Source organism: Mirounga leonina, unplaced genomic scaffold (assembly GCF_011800145.1).
Source record: "Mirounga leonina isolate KUSES-001 unplaced genomic scaffold, KU_Mleo_1.0 Mir_268, whole genome shotgun sequence".
In the NCBI taxonomy this organism is placed as follows: domain Eukaryota; kingdom Metazoa; phylum Chordata; class Mammalia; order Carnivora; family Phocidae; genus Mirounga; species Mirounga leonina.
In genome coordinates, this window is record NW_023270649.1 from 9357372 (window position 1) to 9379832 (window position 22461).

General features: G+C 45.4%; 1 protein-coding gene, 1 long non-coding RNA gene and 1 pseudogene across 2 annotated transcripts in view; 2 read left to right on the plus strand and 1 right to left on the minus strand.

The window, feature by feature from the left end:
- Nucleotides 1-1150: 1150 nt before the first annotated feature.
- LOC118026714 lies at nucleotides 1151-2757 on the minus strand (annotated as a pseudogene).
- A 12406-nt stretch (nucleotides 2758-15163) lies between these two features.
- LOC118026717 lies at nucleotides 15164-17497 on the plus strand. The gene is made up of 3 exons (XR_004683663.1): nucleotides 15164-15613; nucleotides 15972-16069; nucleotides 17395-17497. It is a non-coding gene; the product is annotated as an uncharacterized LOC118026717 (long non-coding RNA).
- Nucleotides 17498-17501: 4 nt separating this feature from the next.
- Nucleotides 17502-22461, plus strand: part of TLR7 (toll like receptor 7) — a 24149-nt gene continuing 19189 nt past the window's right edge. Inside the window, exons 1-3 of the mRNA XM_035029709.1 lie at nucleotides 17502-17567; nucleotides 18081-18171; nucleotides 18570-18670. Of these exons, the coding sequence (XP_034885600.1) occupies nucleotides 18668-18670 (3 nt within the window). The 5' untranslated portion in view covers nucleotides 17502-17567; nucleotides 18081-18171; nucleotides 18570-18667. The remainder of the gene's footprint in view (nucleotides 17568-18080; nucleotides 18172-18569; nucleotides 18671-22461) is intronic.

A 22461-nucleotide genomic window follows, 5' to 3' on the forward strand; every position in this document is an offset into this window, starting at 1 on the left:
GGAAATGGCACAGTGCACTTAACACGTTAAAGTAGTAATGTTCAATGTCCATAGATCAGAGCAGACCAAGCTTCAACGTAGGTCCCATTGAGGCTTTTCATCTGCTTTGATTTCAGAAGCACCAAGAAGAGTTCCTGCTCTCATAAAGCAACTACCTCTTCAGTGACGCTTTAAGTTACTCTTGTGGGACAAAGTAAATTTCTAATTACGTTCTCCCGCTAAAGCTTGGCTTTAAAGTGTGGATGGTGCTGAGAGGGGCAGCATTTTGTCTCAAAAGTTTGAGTAAAATACAAAGAACTAAAACAGCCTGCCAGAGAAGATCACAGCTTAAGACATAACATGATGGAATGTACTAGAAGGGAGGAAGAAAGGAGAGCTGGAATCCAAAAACTTCTACTTCACAATTACACCTAATAATGCTGTCACCCTCTTCGGAAGTGCTTCATTTCATCTCGGCAGATCCTAGCAAATCTACCAGCTGACCTACGGGGTGGACAGGTTAAGTGTCAAAGGGAAAGAGGAAATACTAAGGGGTTCAGAGGATCGAATCGGGCTGGGGAGATCAGAAAGGGCTTTGTGAAGGGACTGCCATTATAGATGATAATTCATGGCAGAATTTTCCAGAACCAGATGGCTGTATTCCAGCAGCGACTGAAGCAGGACAGCATAGGGCATTTGGTACGTGATATGTTTGAGTGAGGATGGCCAGTGAAGATGGCAGTTAAGGGCTGAAGCATGTCACCATATTGTTCACGGATATTGCGTGGAGAAGTAAACAGAATCCCTCCTTTCTACTCCAGATCTTCACCTTGCTGATCTATTTCCCTGTAGCCCAGGAACACGCCCCTCCACCTCCCTGCCCTCGCTTTCCAGAGCTGTGTTCTGAATTGGTTTGCTTTACTGTAGTCTCTGAACTCTTGTTTTCCCCTCTGAGAGCAAAGTACATGATGCTCAGGAGCAGATTTCATCACTTAGTACAGTTAAAACAACAACAAAAACTCTTTGGGAGAGTTGCTTCACCTTTTGTGCCTCAGTTTCCAGAGATGAGAAATGGGATAATAGTACCTCTGTCCGGAGGTGATGAGGATTGAATGAGATCTCCGTACAGGGCTTAGAACTGAGTGTTTTGTACACTATTTTCACCTTTAGAGCAGGCATCTTAAATCTTCTCTTTGAATGAGTTGTGAGTAGATGTGAAGCAGCAAGATTTTCATGCATTTTCTAGATACCAAGCCGTGTGCCCGTGTGGTCTACTCACAAGCACCACCCCTCACCCAAGGGCACGTTGTCCTGGCGTGTGACCGTCTCTGTCCACGGCAGTGTTTGGTGGCAACAAATGGTTGTGTGTTGAAAATATTTCCAGTGGCTGTAGAAGTGACGGGGGACGGGGAAGAACTGCCTACAGTAAGAGACCATGATCAAGGCCATTCACAGCAACCCGATTCGATTCTCCTTCCCAGCATAAAGCCAACCAAAAGTGGTGCCCAATATAAACAGGGCAGTTTATACTTTTTTTTTTTATCCCCAGCTGAGGATTCATTGGTGTAAATGCAACCAAAAGAGAATGTCAGTTACAGAAAACACATCCACGTTGTGCTCTCCCCAGCCCAGGCCCCTAGGACCCCTTCTGAAGGAGGGAATGAGAGGAAGGGGGAGCCCCCGGGCCCACACAGGGCCAGCCCAGCCGGGGTGGGAGAAGCCAGTGCCCCCTCGGCGCGTCCCGTAGTCGGTGGAGCGGAACAGCTCACACAGCTGGCCCGTGAAGACCAGGTCGTGATTATTCTCGGCACTGGGCCCCATGCCAATGGCGCCAAAGATCTCCTCGCCTGTCTTCGCTGTCAGATGGTCCTCCGCGCAGAACACAGTCTGCTTCAGGAGCGTGGCGGGGCCGGGGGGGCTCGGAGCTGGGGGAGAAGCTGGTGCTCTTGCTACAGCAGGTGGCCTCGGTGTTGAAGTAGGCCACTGGTGCGGGCACGCCGTCATCCCGCATCTTGCAGGCAGAAGGGGGAGGTGGAGGTCGGGTCTTCCACCTTGACCGTGTAGATGTCCACCTCCTTTATGAGGCAGGCCTTGGGTAGCAGCTACATGGGGTCCACCACATCCACCAGGGGCTCCTTGATGGCCACATCTTTGATGCAAGACACGTGGAAGCCATATACATTCTCCCACCAGTGGCTCTTGTCATCTTTGTACTGCCAGTCTTCAATGGCTGTCACGTACCGCGTGGCTCGGTCTAGGAAGATGGGGCCATCAGGTGCCAACCACTTGTCACGGGCACAGAGCACGGTGTTGAGCATTGACCCGTCGGAGAGGCAATAGCCCATCCACTTGCTGATGCTGATGTCTACGTTCTCCATGGACGCTCTACCTCCTTCACCTTCCCCTTGATGATGGTCACCACGTGGTCTAATTTGCTGGCTTCAGCAATCTTCACCGCAGAATCAGAGATACTGGAACACTTGATCCCAGTGACCTTGCGGGCTCCAGCCTTGGCAGCCAACATACGGAGGATCCCTGTGCCTGAGCCCACATCCGGCACCACCTTGTCCTTGAAGAGGTGCGGGTTGTGAAACATGGAGTTTCGGTATCTAAGGGCACGCACCTTATCTTTCAGCATCTCCTCGTGAGTGCCGAACTGAGCATAGGAATAAAGTAGTCATCTTTGGACGTTGTGTCCTCGGCCTCGGGCTTCTCGCTGCTTTCTGCCTGGCCACGGGAGACCTCCATGATGCAGTTCGTGGCCTCCGCTGCCACCATCCTCACCCGCACCTACTCCTCGCCATCCGCCCCCGCCCCCGCCCCTGCCCCGGTTTACACTGTTCTAATGGCAGAGTCCCACGAGCAAAAGAAAAACCAGCAGAAATCATTTTACATTTTCTTTTATTTTTCCATTTACATTTTAAAAGAGCGATAAAAAGAGACTGGGAGAGCGAAAGATGGCATGCCGTGGACAGTATCCTAAATCAGGAGTGTGGCAATCTAGAGTCTGGTTCCTGATATACCACTAGCAAGCTGTGTGACCTTGGGAAAATGTCTACACCACTCTGAGTCTGAGTATCTCTGCAAAAATGAGAGGGTAGATGATTGCTGAAGTCCCCTTTAATAGGGGGTTTTATAGTCTTCGGAGGCTATGCTATCTTTCTACATTTAGTGGGAATAGCTAGTAACTAAAGGTTGTGGTTCCAAAGAGGCCAAGACAGTTACGTACCCATCAGGTGAACCACTTGTCAAGTAACTGTAGAAGCCAAAGGGCTGTAGTCACGAATAAAGGAGGAAAAAGGGAGGCACTTTTAGAAAATGCATTTGAGGGCGCCTGGGTGGCTCAGTCGGTTAAGCGACTGCCTTCGGCTCGGGTCATGATCCTGGAGTCCCGGGATCAAGTCCCGCATCGGGCTCCCTGCTCAGTGGAGGGTCTGCTTCTCCCTCTGACCCTCCTCCCTCTCATGCTCTCTCTCATTCTCTCTCTCGCAAATGAATAAAATCTTAAAAAAAAAAAAAAGAAAAGAAAAGAAAAGAAAATGCATTTGAGACCCGGCTGCCATTCCTTAGCACAGCAGCCCTCGGCACTGTCAGTGGTCTTTAGAAACCCCAGGGCAGACTGTCCCGAGGGTTCACTAATGGGCATGGCCCTTCTGAGCATTGAGGAGGGGTCATGGATCTGTGAACACTTGGCCCTCCGTGTCTGAGGATGTATAATTCTCTGATTTACCCTAGACAGGGAGCATGAAATCCAGTACCTTCTTACATTGACGCCAAGACTATGAACCACAGAAAAAAAAAATGACTCAAGCTGAATTTGTGTCACTCTTTAAAACCATCAGGGTGATTCCCCGGGGGGGCACATTTTGATGTATATTTGCTGTAGAATGAACTCAGGAAGTGCCACTGACAGGTACTCACCTGAGGGACCAAGGAACGAACCCTAAATTTCTTCAAGCCCCACAATCTCCTCTGTTTAGGACCTGGGCTACTGAGCAGCCTCCTAGTATTGAAAAGGGGACAGACCCCTGTCCTCAGCAATGGTGCGTTCATTTCCCCCACTGACTGCATTCAGAGCCCTCAAAGGGCAACACTGGGTGAAGACAAGATTCACAGACAACGTCCTATGAATTAAAGTGCGTGCGGAGAAAAACCAGATGGCACAAGAAGACTAGTTTTTGATGAGTCACTAATTCCTTCCCAATTTGCATCGGTGCAGTCATGAACGACCCTGGTCATTTGAAGCTGTTTTGTTGTATGCACACAAGTTAGGCACTGTAATCGATCTGAGAAATGCCACTTGCTTCCACGGATTTTGATTGGATGTGATTTATTTGGGACCAGGGCCGCCACAGCGGTGGGTGGTCAGAAAGAGCTGATCACAACGCTTTCTCCCCCTCCCTGTTTTCTGCTATATCCTGCTTTGGTTTTGTGTATGTTTGATGGTGTAAAAAAAAAATCTGAAATCAGAATCATTTCTTTCTTGAGCCTACCGAGGCAGTCACACTCAGCATTAAATGTAAATAGAACAAAAGTGCACCTGTTTAAAAAGTGCGAGCACATCTCTTCCAGGTTAAAAACCTGCTTTAAGTTGCTTTATTGTTTTAATTGCCATTTCTGCTGCGCTCCTGATGTTAAGCACTTTTTCCTACATTTACTAGCTTCTTCTGTTTATCACATATTTTCCCCAGAGCCAGTTTTGTCCCCAAGAAATGTCTCAGGGTCCCTGATGGAGGCATTTCAGAATGGGGGCAGGGAAGGCCTGAGGTGAGGAAGGAAAACGGGGACGAGGGGAGCTGCTGAGTTTGGAAAGGGAGGGAAGCTGGATGAGCTAATGAGGACCAGCCTTTCCCTGGGCTCAGATGCCTCTCCCCGGGGACAGATCCCCTCTGCTCCCTCCTCTTTGTCCCTCTGGCCATTTGCTTTTGCTCCCCCCCAGGAGAATTGTGTCAGGGTTTCTCAACCTCAGCACTAATGGTATTTTGGGCGGGATCATCCTTTGCCGTGGAGGCTGCCCTGTGAGCTCTAGGAGGTTTAGCAGCCTCCCGGGCCTCTACCCAAGAGACGTAGGCAGTAATGCCTCCCCCCGACCCCCCGCCACACACAAACATATGTAACAATGAAAAGCATGTCTCCAGACATTGCCACATTTTCCCCGGGAGGCGGGGTGGGGTGGCAAACTTGCTCCTGGTCGAGAACCACTGATGGATTTTAACCAGGACCTTCTTCCTTGATCCTCTTTCCTGACATTCATTCAGGTCAGAATTCCAGAGTAGATCCATCCTGGCTTCTGGACCATTTTCAAGTAAAAAAAGCATTCTGGAACAAAGTGAATAAGGCAATGGCAATCATCAATCACTTAAAAAATTAAGCGGCATTGTTTGGGTAGGACTTGAAATTAATACTGAAATAATGACATTATCCTTTTGATGCAGGGCTACACACACTGACCCCTACATCTGGCAGGGGTTGGCTGAGATTTGAGTAAGTCACTAAGTTATTTGTTTTCTCAGTTTCCTCTGGGAATGGTTCCAGCCTCAGAATGGGTCATGAGGTGTGGGGTTTTTTGGTTTTGTTTTAATCACGAAACTGATTAAAACAGAGCAAACGTCGGGGTGCCTGGGTGGCTCAGTTGGTTAAGCGACTGCCTTCGGCTCAGGTCATGATCCTGGAGTCCCGGGATCGAGTCCCGCATCGGGCTCCCTGCTCGGCAGGGAGTCTGCTTCTCCCTCTGACCCTCCTCCCTCTCATGCTCTCTGTCTCTCATTCTCTCTCTCTCAAATAAATAAATAACATCTTTAAAAAAAACAAAAAAAAACAGAGCAAACGTCAAAGAGGTGATTGAATTTTAGTCTGACTTCAAGTGACCTCCGGAGAGCAGAGTTTCCAGTGCACTGGGCAGGTGGCGGGTTTCCTGGCCCTTTGGTGATTTTTCACCCTGCTGTGAGAGGCCAGCACGAAGACTAATGGTGGTGCCCAAGGCCATCGAACTCCTGGGTGCTGAAATGGCCAAAGTCTTCCGTGCTCAAACCATAGACTCCATCACCTCTCTTGCCAAATGTCACGGAATTGATTGGATTTTGGAGTGAGATGGAACATTCAAGACCAAATGAGTCCCCTCCCATTTTACGGGTGAGGAAACTAAGTTAAGGCTCAAAGGGATGAAGTGACTGGCTCAGTAAGACCACACAGTTCCTTAGAAGAAACAGGACCTCTTGCTGCCTCAACCAGAGATGTTTGCTGGAACCCAGGCAACCTCTGATGACTAACCACTGTATGAGGAAGGTGCACTTTATCATTAAGCCTCAGGGCAGTGAGGAAAAGCACAAAGTATGCTGTGCTAACTTCCATCAACCTGGATGCTTGCTTCTGTAGATTTGGTTGTTCACCTTCTTTCTTCCAGAAAGTCCCAATTGCACTCCCATCATTGCCTGGTCCTTTTTCAGAGTCATACCAACATGGGGAGATTCAAGATAACGGCACTGGGTCATGGGTGGTTTTCAGATAATGGTAATTTTGTAGGACAGTTCTCAAAGTTTGGTCCTGGATGAGCAGCATCTGCGTCACTGGGGAACTTAGGAAAAAGGCAAATTCTCAGACCCCATCCAGCCGTATTGTATCAGAAGCTCTGGGTACGGGGCTGTGGCATGCACGGGGAGGAGGGGCAGCCACGGGGTTCAATACACCAAAGTTTGAGAACTACTCTGCAAGGCTAAGTTTTCTTGGTTGCATATTGGAACCACCTAAGGGGCTTCGAAAAAATACTGGTTAAAATGAAATTGATTTAAAAAAATTTGTAGCTGTGTGTGGTGGGGGAGGTTAAGTAGACTTATTGTGGTGATCGTTTCTCAATATATACAAATATCAAATCATCACGTTGTAACACGTAAAACTAATGTTATATGTCAATTATATCTCAATTTAAAAAACAATGAAATTGGGGCACCTGGGTGGCTCTGTTGGTTAAACGTCTGCCTTCAGCTCAGGTCATGATCCCGGGGTCCTGGGGTCGAGCGAGCCCCGCGTCAGGCTCCCTGCTCAGTGGGGAGTCTGCTTCTCCATCTCCCTCTGCTGCTCCCCCTGCTTGTGCTCTCTCTCTCTGACAAATAAATAAATAAAATATTTTTAAAAAACAATAACAACAACAACAACAATGAAATTGTTGCCTGGCCCTTGCTGAGGTAGTGATCCCTGTGTGTCATGTAGGAGAAGATCCTTTCCTGCTTTAATAAAAATGCTTCTGACTCCGATAAGTTATAGTCACATTTCATTGTGCATAATTGTAACTATTGTATTCAACCCAAAAGTTAGGCCTGCTTTGTGGACATTTGGAGAGAATAATGGTTTTCAATTCAGTTAACCATTCAAATGTACCTAGAATAGAAGTTTCTGATATTTGTGTTCATTTAACTATCATTGCCAGGTACTTAGTTGCTTGGGGTATTTGAGTTATTTCTAATGCTTTTATTTTATTTATTTTTAAAATTTTTTAAAGATTTTATTTATTTATTTGAAAGAGCATGAGAGAGAACATGGGTGAGGGGGAAGGGACAGAGGGAGGAGAGGGAGAAGCAGGCTCCCCACTGAGCAGGGAGCCTAAAGCAGAGCCCCATCCCAGGACCCTGGGATCATGACCTGAGCTGAAGGCAGACTCTTATCTGACTGAGCCACCCAGGCGCCCCTCTAATGCTTTGATTTTATGAAGAGAAAAAGACAATGCTGGTTTTTTAGGAACACAAAGTATAAGATAATGCTCTTATATTAACATTCCATTGGTGAAAATATAGTTATTACCAAAAAATATTAAAACAAAATAGTGCTTAATCATTTGTAATAAGGGGTTCAACACACACTGCTTAGTATCTAAGTAATTTCCAATGGTTTTATTAATATGAGACTCTCCTTTAATAAGTAGGAAGGAAGCTAGAACCAAGAGAAAAATAATTGAAGTAGTTTTATTTGACACCATTTTTTTCAATATCATTGGTTAGGTAAAGAACAATAAAAAGTCAATGAAATCATGGTTACTTTTTCAAATCTGAATTCTGTAGGGCAGACCACAGGCTGGAAAGTCAAGTAGGATTTCTGTGTTACAGTCTTAGGGCGGAATTCCTTGTCCTGTGGGAAATCAGTTTTTGCTTTTAAGGCCTTCAACTAATTTGATGAGGCCCACCCACGTTATCAAGGGCAATCTCCTTTGCTTAAAATTAACTGATTATTTAAAGGTTAATCGCATCCACCAAATACCTTCGCAGCAACATCTCAAGTGTTGTGAATGATAGTGCTTCTAACTCAACGGAATCATCAACAGGGTGAAGGAATGTGTGGATGCGAGTTAACGTTTTTTATGAGATAGCCCTGTCCCTCAAATCCCAAGCGAGTGTCTTTCCACTGTGCCTCGCTACTAACAAATCCGCTCTTGGGGCTTTGGAAACCAGATGACGAGACAGACAACTGCCTGGAGACCATTACATCCATAAATAGCCTTTTCTCTTTTTAACCACATCATCTACGCCATTATTTGCATCTGGGGCCTTTTTTCAAAGCATCTGACCCTTTGGAGTCATCTGGTGAACACTAATACTTACTGGGGACCAGCCCTTGATGCGAAGGAAGGGTTTTGTTATACGAATTTGCATATCCTGTCGAGGGCATCTTCAGAACACTTTCATTTCGAGGTGAAATGAAACTTAAAGGACTAAGCAGAGAGGCACTTGGTATTTCAGTTTATGGGGTGGGGGGAGAGAAGCAAAAGACAAGGTTAACGATGATACTGGGGCTTTACAATGAATTCTGTAGGCTGTGTTCTGCTTCTGCCTCTCACAGAGAGCCGGCTCACAGTATCTGCAAATTTCTAACAAAGAATATTATTTGAGGGCGCCTGGGTGGCTCAGTCGGTTAAGCGACTGCCTTCGGCTCAGGTCATGATCCTGGAGTCCCACGATCGAGTCCCACATTGGGCTCCCTGCTCGGCTGGGAGTCTGCTTCTCCCTCTGACCCTCCCCCCGCCTCATGCTTTATCTCATTCTCTCTCTCTCAAATAAATAAATAAAATCTTTAAAAAAAAAAAAGAATATTATTTGAAAACGGTCATGGTTCTATCTAACTGAAGGGGTTAAAAGTTCAGACTCATCGTGGAAATGGCACTCCATTCAGGATGTATTAAAATAATTTGTTGGGCGCCTGGGTGGCTCAGTTGGTTAAGCGACTGCCTTCAGCTCAGATCATGATCCCGGAGTCCTGGGATCGAGTCCCGCATCGGGCTCCCGGCTCAGCGGGGAGCCTGCTTCTCCCTTTGACCCTATCCCCTCTCATGCTGTTTCTGTCTCTCTCTCTCTCTCTCAAATAAATAAATAAATAAATAATCTTTTAAAAAAAATAATTTGCTTTTCAGGTATTAATATGACATTTGTCATTGTCACTGATTTTTTAAAAAAGGAATGCAAATGTTGGTTGTGGCTGTTTTCCGCATGCTATCTTCATATCTAAATGCTTCATTAATTATCCAAGCCTCCGGAGAATTAACTCTATTACATTTGTATAGTAAGTTTGTAAACTGCTTGACAGGTTTCTTTCTTTCTTTCTTTCTTTATTATTATTATTTTTTAAAGATTTTATTTATTTGACAGAGAGAGACAGCGAGAGCAGGAACACAAGCAGGGGGAGAGGGAAAGGGAGAAACAGGCTTCCCGCCGAGCAAGGAGCCCGATGCGGGGCTCGATCCCAGGACCCTGGGATCATGACCTGAGCTGAAGGCAGACGCTTAACGACTGAGCCACCCAGGCGCCCTGAAGTGGCAGGTTTCTGGTAGAAATCGGGCGAGTCCAATTTGGAGTTTTGAGTTCCTTGATTGATGAGAATAAAAAGGCATTTGGGAATAAAAAAAAAAAAGTTCAGACTCGTTATAAAAATACCATGATGCTTGCCATTAAAGTCGTCTCTTCCTTTTATCCAGCAGACCCTGAAGGCCAGCATCTGCGGGTGGGAACAGCAGAAATCGGCGAATGGGAGTGGGGGTTAATACCTACCCCTGGCTCGCGTGCTCACCCAAAGCAAGCAACTCACACAGAGAAACGTAAGACGTCATACTTCCCCGTGCTGGGAACTCAGCATTCGGTGGACTGGAGCAATTTGTGTAAAGGGACTTAATTTAGGTTCCCATCAGCTTTAGGAGAGGATGTATGATGCAAAGTTCGTGCGGAACTACTCTGGTGTCCGTGTTGGAGTCCAACGGCAGGATAGGGACTGCAACATGGGGCTCTGTCCCCAGCTGAGTGCTTGCTCAGCTGCCGCGCTGGATGCCAGCTTTCAATGGCAGAGACCTAATCCCAGGAGTTTTGCAATGTTTAAGTCGCTAGATTAAAAATATGACACTAAACCAGGGCTGCCAGATAAAAGTCCAGGATACCCAATTAAATTTGAATCTCAGATAAACAAGAAATAATTGTTTAGTATAAGTCTGTACCAATTTGCTACATTTAGCAACCCTGCACGAAACCGTAACGACCCGCCAAGGGCCATGCCTGATCCTCTTTATTTCCACCAAAAAGGAAAAAATACAGTCAGGCTTAGAAAACCAAGTACGAGGCATCCAGCCAATGAGAGGCCTGTTCTCACTGCTTCATTTCTCTTGAGCTAACGAAGCCGCAGGGGACTGGGCCAACAATGTGGCCATCTGTGTGTCGTCACTCAGCCTGTGGGGTAGTCGACAATGAACTCTTCAGCAGAAGGTCCTTCATAGTTCAAGGTTAGTCGTTGCATGACTGCTTGTAATAGCGAAGATCTGGAACAAGCCACATGTCCGTCGATAGAGAGATGGTTAGACAACTTGGGGAATATCCAGAAGCGGGATGCTTTCTAGCTGTGGGAAAAGCAGGAGGATGCTCCCTGTACATCCTCAGGGGCAGAAGGCGTAGAAGAGCTCTGAATGGAAAAAGCAAGAGAGGAACAAAGTATTTGCTAACAAAGTGTACTGTGACCCAGCCCAAGTTCGGCTGGCCTTCGTCCGGAAAGGCCATCACTCAAGAGACCAGTTTTGACCGGCAAGGAATAGGAGCTTTATTCAGGAGCCCGGCCACCCGGGGAGAAGGCAGGCTCTTGTTCAAAGGCCAACTCCGAGGTTTCTGCCTGGCCCAGGGGTTTTGAAAGGGCTTCAGGGTGGTTCATCAGCAGAGAGAATGCAGTGGCCTGCAACGTTTCCTGATGCCGAGCCGACGTTCTGTCGGTGCTCGGGCTGGAGCCAGGGGCATCCGGTTTCTGTTTCGTGACATGCGGGAGGACTCGGTTCTTTCTGCAAAGGAGGGCAAGGTCTACAGATACACAAAGGGAGGTCAGGAAAATCCTTTGTGTGACCTAGAAAAAGAAAAACATTTCGCCAAAAAAGTAGCTAGGCTAATCAGAAAGCCGAGGCCGCTTCCGACAGACGGGCTGGCTTCTGGGGCCTGGGAAAGTTCTGGTCCTTCACTCCCCGAGGCCAGTGGGTCTGCAGATATAAAGAAACCTGGGAAAGACAAGTAAGGATAAACCACAGACAATGGTTCCTTGTAGAGACGGGGGTGGGGGTGGGATGGAACTGGGTGGATGGTGAGCGAGGAGAGTGGACCATCTTTCCCTCCGTACCCATCTGTGCATGGGTGTCTGTCGGTATCGTACAGAAGAGACGACAGGGCAGGCTGCAGACAGCTCTCCTCAGAAAGCTTTGAAGGTCGGCCTTTGGAATCTGGGGACTGGGATTTCTAGTGGTTTCTCACCATTCCCAGAACTGATAAGAGTGACTCACTGCAACTCAACTGTTTTTGTAAACACTAAGATGTATGTCGAACACCAGCTGTCTGTCCGGGAGCCTGGAATTTTGGCACATGCTAGATAGAGGGTGCCTACATGGCCAGTCCCCCACAAAAAACCCTGGGTGCTTCGTCTCTAAAATGAATTTCCCTGGTAGACAACATTTTACATGTGTCTTGTCAACTGGTTGCTGGGGAAATTAAGTGCTTCCTGTGGGCCTTCCCTGGGAGAAGATTCTGGAAGCTTATGCCTGGCTTCCTCTGGTCATTGCCCCATGCACCTTTTCTCTTTACTGATTTTGGTTTGTGTCCTTTCACTATAAAGAATCATAGCTGTGGGTAAACTATATGCTGAGTCCCGTGAATCTTCCTCATGAATCGTTAAACCTGGGGTGGTCTTGGGGACCCCAAGCACAATTTCTCCCTATTTATAAAAATTCTATACCACATAAATGTATACTATCTATTAAAATACAAAACAGAAGTCCTTTATATATATATATGTTTTTTTTTTTTTAAAGATTTCATTTATTTATTTGACAGAGAGACACAGCGAGAGATGGAACACAAGCAGGGGGAGTGGGAGAGGGAGAAGCAGGCTTCCCGCGGAGCAGGGACCCCGACGCAGGGCTTGATTCCAGGACCCTGAGATCACGACCTGAGCCAAAGGCAGACGCTTAACCGACTGAGCCACCCAGGCGCCCCCAGAAGTCCTTTATATTTGCCTAAGAGTCCCAACAGTCTATCTCCCTTCTTTCCTTCCTTCCTTCCTTCCTTCCTTTTGTTCTTTCTTTTTCTGTTTTCTATACATAAGTTCTTGCCTCATGACTATGTATTTTCTGTTAAAAGTCAAGAAAAAGTTAAAGGCCTTGCCTTATGGGGCACCTGGGTGGCTCAGTCATTAAGTGTCTGCCTTCGGCTCAGGTCATGGTCCCAGGGTCCTGGGATCGAGCCCTGCATCGGGCTCCCTGCTCCGCGGGAAGCTTGCTTCTCCCTCTCCCATTCCCCCTGCTTGTGTTCTCTCTCTCGCTATGTCTCTCTCTGTCAAATAAATAAAAAATCTTTAAAAAAAAAAAAGGCCTTGCCTTATATTTGCCCAACTAAAAGCCCCATTCAGAATGTTCTCAGGGGCACCTGGGTGGTTCTAGTCGGCTGGGCGTCCAACTCTTGATTTCGGCTGGGGTTGTGGTCTCAGGGTCATGGTCTTGGGGTCCTGGGATTGAGCTCCACATCAGGCTCCGTGCTCAGTGGGGGTCTGCTTCTCCCTCTGCCCCTCCCCCTGCTTGTGCTCTCCCTCTCTCAAATAAATAAATAAAACCTTTAAAAAAAACCCCAAAAAACCAAAACCAAAAAAACCCAAAATGTTTTCAGAGAGAGGAACGGGTGGGGGTGGGAGTGGGGGAGAAAGAGAGAAGAAACCCAAAAGAAAAGAATATAACAAATTTTGCTGCCTCTATCTCTAAGGAGATAGAAAATTCTTGTAGCTTTTAAATGGCAGTGTTCTTTTTTTTTTTAGTTTATGTAAAAAAAAAAAAAACTTTTTTCCAGCTTTTACACCTTAATGTTTCAAAATCTTAGGGCTTTGTTCTAGAAGAATTTGTCCCTCTTTGTATATATGAAACTGTCCAGCACATAACTGGAAATACAGGTCTGCCATTCAGGAGAACGTTTTTGTCACAGAGCTTAAAGTCACCTTTGGGGGTGACATCCATTTAAAAAAAAAGGTTTTGTATAAGGAAAGAGTGTGAAAAGTTTACAGAGACATAACCAAACTCACTGTGTGAACACTTGAGTGTCTCCTGCATCAGGAAAAAAAAGAAAAAGCTAATAAAGGATGGTTTGGGGACACATTGGAGACATGTGAATATAGAATCAACATGAGATAGGATTATGGGATTATTGTTAACTCTTAGTTGTCATCCTTATTTTAGGAGATACAGGCTTACTTGCTTAGGGTACAATGTCATGTTGTTTGCAACTTTCAAATGATTAAGAAAACAAATACATACACATATATCCACAAAGAGAGAAAACCAACGGGGTACACTCTTAACAACTTTTGCACTCAGGCAGCAGGCCTCCAGGCTGGGTCGTGTAATTCCTTCTGCTCTTCTATAGAGCGGAAAGTTTTCAAGATCAAGTTGGGCAGAAAAAGGAAGATTTTATTTAAACAACCAGGCCACTGATATAATTGAAGTTAAAGTAGAATGACATTATCCATTATTAGAAAGTCAATAACCATTCTGCTACTGAATTCACTACATTGATTTAAGGAGGACTTAGGATCTTTTGAATAAAAAAAAAAAAATAGGCTTTCTTTATGCTTGACTACTAGACAAGTGGCACTTGACCAAACTGGTTAATTTAAACAGCTAGTGAAACTCATCAGATGACTGGTCACTTCAATTGATTAATCTGTGTAACCATCTTCCTCTCAAGATTAACCTAACTGATCGAATTGTTCTTGTTTTCAAGATCACTTTCATCTTTCTCATCATGAAGCTTGATTTCTTCAGTACCCGCTGGGGACAGGATGCTGGGGACATCGCATTCCTAACTCTCGGGGTCTGCAGTATCATTGGGGAGCTAGGAGATACGAATCGAAGATCAATAACAAGACAAGAAAGCATAATCAATACGCCACGTACAGAGCATCATCATTTCTCAGTATCTTACCATATGAAACCTGGATGTGTCTTTACTGATCACAAAGCCTCCCTGGCAGATGAGAGAGTAGATTTATTTTTATGTAGTCAAATATTTATTTCAGTGTTTCCTTTCAGACTCTGAGGTTGTTGCTGTTGGGTTTTTGTTTGTTGTTGTTGTCTTCATATGTGGAACAGCTTTCTCACTTTAAGATTGTAAAAATATCTCTCTATGATTTCTTCTGGTACTTTTAATGTTCAAGGTCTTACATTTAAATTTTTGAACCATCTGAAATTAATTTTGGTGTAAGAAACGAGGTAAGACTATAACTGAATTTTTTCTAAACTTTAAGCCAGCTGCCCAACATTATTTTAATAATTTCTTTTGTCATTGATGGGACTTTAAACTAATGTCCCATATGTGCCTTTGCTTAATTCTGGTATCTCCTCTCTTTCATTGACGTGCTGGGACTGTGCCGTAGGCAATGCATCGTTATAATGCATTTATAGATCTGGAAGCGAAATCCTCCCTTTGGTACTTTTCCATTTAGAAGTTACCTGGCTATTCTCACATGTGGTCTTTTCTTTTTTTTTTTTTAAGGATTTTATTTATTTATTTGAGACAGAGAGAGAGAGAGAGCACAAGCGGAAGAGGATCAGAGAGAGAGGGAGAGGCCTACTCCCCGCTGAGCAGAGAGCCCCACATGGGGCTCGATCCCAGGACCCCGAGATCACGACCCGAGCCAAAGGCAGACGCTCAACCGACTGAGCCACCCAGGTGCCCCCTCACATGTGGTCTTAACCCAGTCAGATCCAGTGCCTTGTTTCTATAACAAATATTTTCTCTATGAAAGGAGATGACACTGGGGGACAAACTGGGCAAATTTGAATACAAAATCAACATTAAGATATTATGGGGTTATTGTTCATCCTCGTAGGTGTCATTATTTTAGGAGATAACCCTAATCTTTGGGATAAAGAAAAATGCCCAACTGATTTCCAAAATGCCTCCCCGTTTAGAGTCAATCTGGCAAGTTACTCGTGGAATCCTATTGGTATTTGGTTGGGGTTGCACAGCATTTATAAATCAATTTAAACAAGATTTCCATTTTTTACAGTGTTGTGGACTCTAGCCCTAACGGTGACTTACTTCTCTTCATTTATTTACATCTCCTTCACCAACTCCTGGGTCCTGGCCGGCAACAGGTGGCACGCTCAAAGAAAGAAATTGATGAATTTAGCAAAGTGCCTTTTTTTTTTTTCCTACTAAAAAGTGAATTTATTTTCTAGTTACAGAAATGGGTGCACTGAGGAAAAAATAAAACAAACAAACAAAAACACATATAAATTTGTAGATACCGTAGTAAGGAACTGACCTCCCAATCTTTTTTTTTTAATTTTTTTTATTATGTTATGTTAATCACCATACATCACATCATTAGTTTTTGATGTAGTGTTCCATGATTCATTGTTTGTGCATAACACCCAGTGCTCCATGCAGAACGCGCCCTCCTCAATACCCATCACCAGGCTAACCCATCCTCCCACCCCCACCCCGCCCCAGAACCCTCAGTTTGTTTTTCAGAGTCCATCGTCTCTCATGGTTCGTCTCCCCCTCCGATTTCTTTTAAAGACAGTTTGGACAGGATTCAGGGAAATCAGGTGAGTAGGGCACTTCAGGGCAGGTCTTCACAACCCCAGGCCTCCAAAGGCAAGGGGAAGGAACAATCAGTAGAATTGGGGAAGAGTGGTCTTAAGGAGAGCATCACCTGACGAGAGCATCATTAGAGGGTTTCAGCCCTACCCCCAGCCTTGCAAAGGGAGGGAGCCACGGGGATAAATACCCTGACCCCTTTCCACGTTGGCTAAACCCACCAAGCAGCCTTTAGCACCAACCAGTTGATGAAGTTCATATAGCTCAGCCTCCCGGGACACAGAGCAGGATGGAAAGGCGTGCAGAGTGGACCTGGGGGCAGGTGGAAAGCCTGCAGCCCGCGAGGTAGAGCATTCTAGTCTCCTGCCTTCCTCCCCACCTCCCTTGTTCCTGAACGTTCTGTGCCGGTTTTCTTCCCAAGTAGTTCATATTTTTGTTACTGTTTTCAATGGGATCTCTTCTATTGCCACTCTGGATCGGTCATTGTTTATATGTGAGACAATGACCGATTTGTACATAATGTTTGCATAGCAATTTGGTCTGATAAGAAGGTATTTGATGTTTCCTGCCTGTGTAACTATCACTTACCTGGTATGTGCGTCAATTCCAGTACTTTTTTTTTTTTTAAGATTTTATTTATTTATTAGAAGAAACAGGGGCGCCTGGGTGGCTCAGTCGTTAAGCGTCTGCCTTCGGCTCAGGTCATGATCCCAGGGTCCTGGGATCGAGCCCTGCATCGGGCTCCCTGCTCAGCGGGAAGCCTGCTTCTCCCTGTCCCACTCCCCCTGCTTGTGTTCCTGCTCTCGCTGTGTCTCTCTCTGTCAAACAAATAAATAAATAAAATCTTTAAAAAAAAAAAAAGAAGAAGAAACAGCACAAGCAAGGGCGAGGGGCAGAGGGAGAAGCAGACTCCCCGCTGAGCAGGGAGCCCGATGCGGGGCTCGATCCCAGGACCCTGGGATCATGACCTGAGCCGAAGGCAGATGCTTAACGACTGAGCCACCCAGGTGTCCCAATTCCAGTACTTGTAAAAAAAAAAAAAAAAAAAAAAATATATATATATATATATATATATGTGTGTGTGTATGTTTACCTCTTTTTTCTTTCTTTCCTTCTTCTTTTTTTTTTTTTTTTAGTATTTGACGAGTTAATACATACAAAGCAGTTAAAACAGTGCCTGGCTCGTAACAACGCCCCCAGAAAGATCTCTATTTTTATTGCATCTAGTCGTTTTTCAGCTGATCCAGGGCACTGGTGACTTTTCAGTATATTAACCCTGATCCTTATCAACTCATCTCCCCACGCCAACCTGCATTTTTCAAATTCTCTTCAGGTCGTCGAGATGGACTCAAGACCTTTAAACATAACTACCGATATTTTGCCTCTCCCTGCGAAAGGACCCAATTGTCAGTGAAGAAAGGGAACAGTTCTCGCGAAGACCCCACTTCGAGAAGCAAGGCTTTATGTGACACCAGACTACAAGTGCAGCTGACCTTTTTTACTGAAGTGAGTCAACCAGCTGGAAGCTCTGCTACTGCTTACAAACCAAAGGGGCCCTTTCAGAAAGGGGGGGTGGCAAAGACAGAGCAAGGTCAATTTAGGCCTGTCTCTCGATATCTATAGAACCGTGGCTCTCAACCTGGGGCGCTTCGGCCCCCCAGGGGATATTTTGCAATGTCTGGAGACATCTGTGGTTGTCACAACTGGAAGGGCAGTGTTTCTGGCATTTCGTGGGGAGAGGTCAGGGATGCTGCTCAACATCGTACAAGGCGACACAGAATTATCTCCCCAAAAAGGTCCATAGAGCTGAGGTTGCGAAAGTCGCCCATTAAAAAAAAATGGAAGGTCAGCCTACCGGGTTGTTCGGACTTAGACAAGACATCGCCCCAGTTAGGGTGGTAGAAATAAGAGGAACCTGGTGCTTCTGCAAACCTCCTGTCTGGGGTGGTTTTAACAGTCATGCTCCTCCCCTCCACCCCCCAACCTTGTCTTCGCACTGGGAAACCCTCGGGCTGGTAGCCTGGAGTCTCTGAGACTCCATACTTCCTGAGCACCATCTCTTCATCTCCGAAGACTCCAGACATAGAGTCACTCCATGCAACCCAGAAAGGTATTTTTCCACCCCGGGGACAAATTTGGGTAGTTTAACTAATTATGTGTGTGAGCCATTCTCAGGGAGTGGGGAGGAGAGGAGAGGGAATCCAAATCATATGCCAAATAATAATAATAATAATAAATAATAATAATAATAATAATAAAATAATTTTTTTTAACCTAAAGGAAAATTTTGGTAGTCTAGAATGTCAATTCTCTGAAGATAAAGTCAGATGTTTAACAGTACTAGAGATGGTTTTCTGGAGTATATCTCTAGTTTACATAACTTTGAGGAAGTAAATACTATTAATGGCTGTTTTCAAGAGCACATTTTTGAGCAAGTTCCCAGTGTGTTTTGGTACAGTCCTTTAACCTCTTTGAAATGTAAAATGCGGTGTTTTCTCTTTATCTTAGTTGAAGCTATTGGATCCATCTCAGGCTGATCTTGACATCTTTCCTGCTCTGCTCTCTTCAACCAGACTTCTATATTTCTTTGTGGAAGAAGACTAAAAATGGTAAGAACAGCCAAGAGATTCCCTAAAAAATTGTTCTCTGTCCTCTTGGTGGGAAGAACTGAAACCAGCTGGCAAGAGAGATGTTTAAGAATTTGTAGTTTGGTTATTTGCGGGGGGGGGGGGGGGGGACTTCTTTGTGATTGATATTTCATAATCCAGATTAATCATGGCAGTATTACTCAAATTCAGAATAATCAACGCTTGCGCTGTCCAGCTTCCTGCCAGAGTTAATGCGATCTGTAGTGAGGAGGAACAGATGTTCGAATTGGGGAAATTGCTTCTATGGATCTAATTTGTCCATCCTATGTTTTTGGGGAAAAGAAGCCTCGGTAGAGTACTGGATTCTGTTGCTTGCACGGAAGGGACTCGTGGGGATTTATAGCCAAGGAGCAGGGTGGGGGTCGGTGGATGGAAAATGACTAAGGTGAAACATCAGGGGTTGGGGTGGCTTCTGGATAAACCGACTTGACAGGATTCTCGCTGCAAGCAGGCCAAGGAGATCAGCTATCACCTGGAGGATGGGAGGGGCTGAGGGATTTGAGCAGATATCAAGGATGATCAGAGATCAATGGTGAGGGAGTCTGGAGAAACTGACCTAACCAGACCTATGCTAAAACTGGGAAGACCGATACTTAAAGCTAACGGTCAAGGCCTAGGGACTGCGAGGAGCCTGAGTACCCGGCCTCACCTTCTCTGTCGAGGCAGAACATTCTAATACCTCTCCAGGTGCTTTCCAGGGCCACCATGAGGCTCAAGTCACAGAATATGTGTTCAGGTTCTTTGCGAGCAGTGTGAGCTATTAGGGATGCCGAAAATTAGTCAGAAAAAGATATCAGTGGCCTTTTTCTGAAATTATTTTGTCACCCAAATGAGCCATGATGGAGTACATTCAGTGGGAACCCATCCTGATTTCTAGATCTGAATGTGGGCACCATGGCTCATTTTGTGCCTGAGGTCTAATGAGGAGTTAACCCCGGGGGGACTGTGTTACAAAGGAAACAACTGCTTATAGTTTCATTTCCTAGAAACTCAGATGTCTATTTTTATGCAAACCCATGCCCACATCTGCCTTTGCCCCTTAAGGGATGGAATGAGGGCACTGGTAATAATAAAGACCGCTCAGGTTTATTGACCACTTGCTATATCGGTCAGGCGTCATGCTAAGGGCTTGATGTCTAGGGTTCTGTTTCAGTTTCCAAAGCAGCCTCGTGAAGCCCAGATGAGGGAGCTGGGGCTTCAGGAGATTAAGGAGCCTGAGTGGTCTTGGCTGGGCGGCCTGACTCCGGGAGTCGTGCTCGAGCCCCTCTGCTCTCTGCACCTAGACCGCCCCGGAGACACTCAGAACCTGTGATACCTTACTCCTGACGAGAAAAGGAGCACTTGGTAGATCTTTTATAAGAAAAGACTTGGAAACAATTTTCAAAAGAAGAGATACAAGAGGCCAGGAAGCACAGGGAAATTATTCGACCGTATTAATAGTTATATGTCCTCTCCTTTGATATGGAAACTCCACTTCTAGAAGCTCTCTTAAGACATGATCAAGGATGTGGCAAATTATTTATGAAGGTTGTCTATTCGGCATGGCAAAGAGAGTATCTCATGTCGAATGTTGGGGAGGGATTACTTAATTGTGGTCCCCCATTAAACGATATGTTATACAACCATCAAATCATGTTTTAATTAATTAATTTTTAAATATTTATTTTAGAGAGTGTGTGCAAGCGGAGGAGGGGGGCAGTGGGAGGAGCAGAGGGGAGGGAGAGGGAAAGAGTCTCAAGCAGACTGAGTGCAGAGCCCGACGTGGTGCTCAATCTTAGGACCCTGAGATCATGACCTGAGCGAAAACCAAGAGTCAGACGCTCAACCAACCGAGCCACCCAGGCACTCCTCAAATCATGTTTTTTAAAAGAACACTGAGACACATAAGTACTTATAATATAGTGGTAAGTGAAAACAGCAAGCTAGAAATTGATAAGTATCATATATTCCTGGTGTTTTTAATGTGCACATGCTAGATGCTTACTCGGTGTTGGTTAATCTGGGAGGATGGTTTACATGAACACGTGTTACCTATTTTTCTTAATAGTTTCGCAAAATGCATTCTAACCATTTTACAGTTGAGAAATGAAAATTCTCATGAGGTAAAGTGATTCACGAAAGTCAGAGAGCTCTAATGTGGCAGAATAAGAATTGTTCTGGGACACCTGGGTGGCTCAGTCGGCTGACTCTTGATTTCGACTCAGGTCATGATCTCAGGGTCATGAGATCAAGCCCTGTGTCAGGCTCCCCGCTCAGCCCGAAGTCTGCTTGAGATTCTCTCTCTCTCCCTCTGCTCCTCCCTGCTCCTCTGGCTCGTGCTTGCTCTTTCTCTTTCTAAAATAAATAAATCTTTAAAAAATAAAATAAAATGAAATCTTTCCATCGACAGAGCCCTAGCTAAGACTGGGATGCTTCTCACTATGCGAAATAGACACAGAAATGCGGAGATCAGTATTTGAAAGAACATGCCAATGTGTAACCGTGGCTAAGCGGTTTTAAAAGTAAAACCATTATTCTGCTCTTAACTATAGCAGATTTCTCTGTGGCCAAGCAAGGAGGTAATGAGAAATTTATTTACTAAATGAATCAAACCTGATCATTTAAACATTTGAAAGATTGTGCTAAAATTAAAAACCATCATTACAGATGAACCAACCAGTGTCTTTGCACGCCAAGAGCAGATCCCTTCTATCTCAGAAGCTTGCCAAAGCTGAGGGCTGAGCGGCATGTTGTGGCCACGGCCCATACCCCGCTTGCCACCTACGTTTGCACAGCCTACAAGCTAAAAAGTTTTTATGTTTTTTTTTTTTTAAAGATTTTATTTATTTATTTGACAGCGAGAGATACAGCGAGAGAGGGAACACAAGCAGGGGGAGTGGAAGAGGGAGAAGCAGGCTTCCCGCTGAGCAGGGAGCCCGATGCGGGGCTCGATCCCAGGACCCTGGGATCATGACCTGAGCCGAAGGCAGACGCTTAACAACTGAGCCACCCAGGCGCCCCAAAAGTTTTTATGTTTTTAAGTGATTGAAAAAGTCAGAGGAAGAGGGCGCCCGGGTGGCTCAGTCCATTAAGCGTCTGCCTTCGGCTCAGGTGATGATCCCGGGGTCCTGGCATCGAGCCCCGCATCGGGCTCCTTGCTCTGTGGGGAGCCTGCTTCTCCCTCTCCCTCTGCCCCTCCCTCCCCTGCGTGTTCTCTCTCTCAAATAAATAAAATCTTAAAACAAAAAAAAAGAAAAAGTCAGAGGAAGAATACTATTTCATGACCCATCCCAGTTACGTTAAATCCAAATTTCAGTGCCCACAAATAGTTTTATTTGTTTAGATATTGTCTCTAGCCGCCTTTGCACTGCATGGCAATCTCCTCACTGGTTGAGTAGTTGTGACAGAGCCTAGATGGCCTGCAAAACAGAAAATATTTACTAACTGGCCCCTTACAGGAACGTGTGCCGACGGTTTGGTGGTGGTTTATGGGAAGCAAGCAGACAGGTGTAAGGTCAAATGAGATTTTTTTTTTTTAAGATTTTATTTATTTATTTGAGAGAGAGAGAATGAGAGACAGAGAGCATGAGAGGGAGGAGGGTCAGAGGGAGAAGCAGACTCCCCACCGAGCAGGGAGCCTGATGCGGGACTTGATCCCGGGACTCCGGGATCATGACCTGAGCCAAAGGCAGTCGTTTAACCTACTGAGCCACCCAGGCGCCCCTAAGTATTTTTTTAAAGATTTTATTTATTTATTTATTTATTTATTTATT